This window comes from Nicotiana tabacum, chromosome 7 (assembly GCF_000715075.1).
Source record: "Nicotiana tabacum cultivar K326 chromosome 7, ASM71507v2, whole genome shotgun sequence".
Classification (NCBI taxonomy): domain Eukaryota; kingdom Viridiplantae; phylum Streptophyta; class Magnoliopsida; order Solanales; family Solanaceae; genus Nicotiana; species Nicotiana tabacum.
In genome coordinates, this window is record NC_134086.1 from 99781603 (window position 1) to 99784867 (window position 3265).

General features: G+C 32.6%; 1 protein-coding gene across 1 annotated transcript; it reads left to right on the forward strand.

Moving 5' to 3' along the window:
• Positions 1 to 299: 299 nt before the first annotated feature.
• Positions 300 to 1467, forward strand: LOC107762099 (ethylene-responsive transcription factor ERF039-like). Its single transcript, XM_016580424.2, has one exon. It carries the CDS (start codon positions 466 to 468, stop codon positions 1303 to 1305), a length of 840 nt encoding a protein of 279 aa, XP_016435910.1. The 5' UTR covers positions 300 to 465; the 3' UTR covers positions 1306 to 1467.
• Positions 1468 to 3265: the final 1798 nt, after the last annotated feature.

Sequence of the window (3265 nt, forward strand, 5' to 3'; positions counted from 1 at the left end):
CATAAATAACCGTACCAGAGCCCTAAGTCAAGTTTCATGTGAATTGCATGATTTTAGTGAGGACAAAACTGATCTGGTTGTTTATGAAAAATGAAAATATCACCACTATAAATTCCTATTTTTCTTTATTTTCTTTTTATAAAGAGGTAAATAACACTAATACAAAAAGGAAAAAAATAAAAATAAATGTATAACAAGAATCCAATTTGCCACATGTGTAACAAAATAGCTGAACTGTAGATACCCTTGTGGCAAAAGGTCCCATTCTTCTTTATTTCCTTTTCCTTCTCATTTCCTTTATTTAAACCAATACAACACAACCATAGAAGCTAAGTAAACCAACCCTTTCTATTTTTTAAGTAACCACTTGCTACACTCCTTTTTCTTGCTACTAATACTATAGTTCTAATTAAGAAGAAAAACCATAAAAGCTATAGAAACATCTTGAGATTAATACTAGCTATAATGGAAGATCATCATCTTCATCTTGAATTCTCCATTTATAGTTCTTCTTCTTCTTCTTCTTCTTCTATAACTTCCTCCTCATTTGCAAATTCTTCTAATGGCTTAAATTCTCCTTCAACCACCACTTCTTCTACTTCATCATCTTCTTTCCATGAGAACATTAATGCAAAAACCCCATCAAATGGCTATACTTGCAAATCCAAGAAAAGCTCAAAAATAGTTCAAGATTTCACCAAAAATGGGAATGGTCATGGGAATGGGGAGAACAAGAAAAAAAGAAAGAATCAAGGTGATGAAAAGCATCCAACTTTTAGAGGAGTTCGTAAGAGGAATTGGGGTAAATGGGTGTCCGAAATTAGACAACCAAGGAAAAAATCAAGAATATGGCTAGGGACTTATCCAACGGCTGAAATGGCGGCTCGAGCTCATGATGTCGCAGCTTTAGCCATTAAAGGTAACTCGGCTTATCTTAATTTCCCTCATTTAGCCGATCAACTCCCACGACCAGCCTCCACTTCCCCTAAGGACATCCAAGCAGCAGCCGCTAATGCGGCCACTAGTACGTTTCTCGAGAAAAATTCCGTCAGAGATGAAGTTGAGTCCCAAATTAAACTGCACAGTTCACATTCATCGATGAATTTAGCCTTAGAGAACACACAAGAATTGCTAAATTCTCCATCGATAGACCACGATGACACATTTTTTGATCTACCTGATCTTACCATCGATCAAGTGGACCAAAATGACCGTTATCAATACCCAATCTCAACGTGGCAGCTGGCTGGAGCCGATAGCGGAATATTTCGGCTCGAGGAGCCATTTTTGTGGGAGTGCTATTAGAGGGAAAATAGGATTGTACTCTTAATCAGTGTCACGTTTCTTCTTATTTTTGTACATTGACAAATCATTCATATATCGTGTGTGAATTCTCAACATCATAATTGGAAAGTCCAGAAAAATGATCATATAACACATAATTTTGAGTTTGATCTATTTTCATCATTCGTTGTTCATGTACAGATTCAAAAGATAGTAATTACACTTTCTTGTTTATGTTAACATGAGTTTCCGTTGTAGTTTAAAATTTATGGAGTAAATATGTTGTAGTAAAAGTAATTGGCTGTCTATTGTTGATTTTGTCTGCTTATGTGGGCAAAATAAGAAGAAGAAAAAAACATGCAAAATTAAAATAAGATCCAATGCAAGATTTTGTCTTTTTCCCTTGGAATCGTTTAAGGGGACAATAGTTCACTTCCCTCAGAAGTTACCCATATTACTATATTTGTAGTTGGCTTCAATTATAACCCCCCCCCCCCCCCCCCCCCACACACACACACAAAAGGGAACCAAGACAGAAAATCAGACACACCAACATAAATAAATATACATACATACTTAGTAGGTAATAATGTTTTGGTTAAACAATCCAATAAATAAAAGAGTGACATCTATTTACGTGTACGTTTGTTCTTGAAATTGCTTGCTTACGGATTTACTTAACAATCAATTTGCAACTTTTTCTGTAAGAGTCAAAATCACCGTGCATGTCTGATTAAAAGAAAAGTAAGGAAAAAAGGCAAAGCCACTTAATTTGCCTTTAGTTAAGCTTTTGTCTTAGAAATTTAATGAGAGTAACATATGGATTTAGGGGACAATTAGAATCCAATGATTGAATAAAAGTTTTATACTCCTCTTTTCCGTAGCATCAATGATATATATAGTAATAATTTGTTAATTAGTTGGCAATCACAAGTTAATAATGGTACTCTCTCCGGTTCATTACTTTAATTGATTTTTTTTATTGTTTTCGTACAAATCTATATTTTAGCATTAATTAATAATAAAATTGATCATATTAACGAAACAAAAAGTTAATTTCTTTTTTATATTTGAAAAAATTAAATATTTTAGAACCGAAAAAGAGCTAAAAGATTGGATAGAAGGGAGTTAGTGACCCAGAGCGTGTTATTGTCCTTTTCATTATGGTTATTACACATTTTCCAAAGACAAATGTGACACTGAAATCGACTTAAAGCAGACACTTGCAATAGAGCAATGAAAGACCGTAGTTCTTGAAATCCCCATAATCGTGTTCAATATATGATTAAAGATTGTACTCATCAATAATTGATTGCATCCTCCTATATATAAGTTACCATAAAAGAATATTTCTATCTCCTATTCATATTACCCGCGTTTCAAAAAATTTGCATTTCTCTCAAGATATTTAATAGGCTTAATAAAACAAATTATTTATCTTCTTAAATATATCAATTAACAATATACTTATTTGAAATAAAAAGGGATGTAGCTTTACGAAATAAATAATCTTTTTTTCTTTACATCCAAATAATTCAAAATAAATTCATTTACTAAAACGAGTAATATTTGGGATAAGAGGGATTATTTAGTAACATGGCCTAGTTGAAAATCGAATCAATATTATTTAGTAGAGGAAAATAAGAGTTAATTTGTCCCAATGGCGGTGTATAAGCCACTATTTCATAGTGATACGTGACCTCAATATCACTATCTCTTAAGTCTTAATTAATATTATTTGGTCGAGTCACTATCTCCTACTTATTCGTAGTCTATTACTCCATAATTTGGACACATTTCTTTGGGTTATTGGAAGGAGTGGCAAAGAAAGAGACAAATCTAATCTCTTGGACCCAAGCAAATCTTCGTGAGTTTTATAAAATAATAACTATTATTCATTTGTATTTTTCCTTTTTCTTTTATTCTCATTTTGTTTGTATAATTAAGGACCAACTAATTATATGAGCAGCATTTAGTGACT

What these genes read in the sequence shown, in the direction of transcription:
- LOC107762099 (XM_016580424.2), top strand. Translation starts at nt 466, where the DNA reads ATGGAAGATCATCATCTTCATCTTGAATTCTCCATTTATAGTTCTTCT.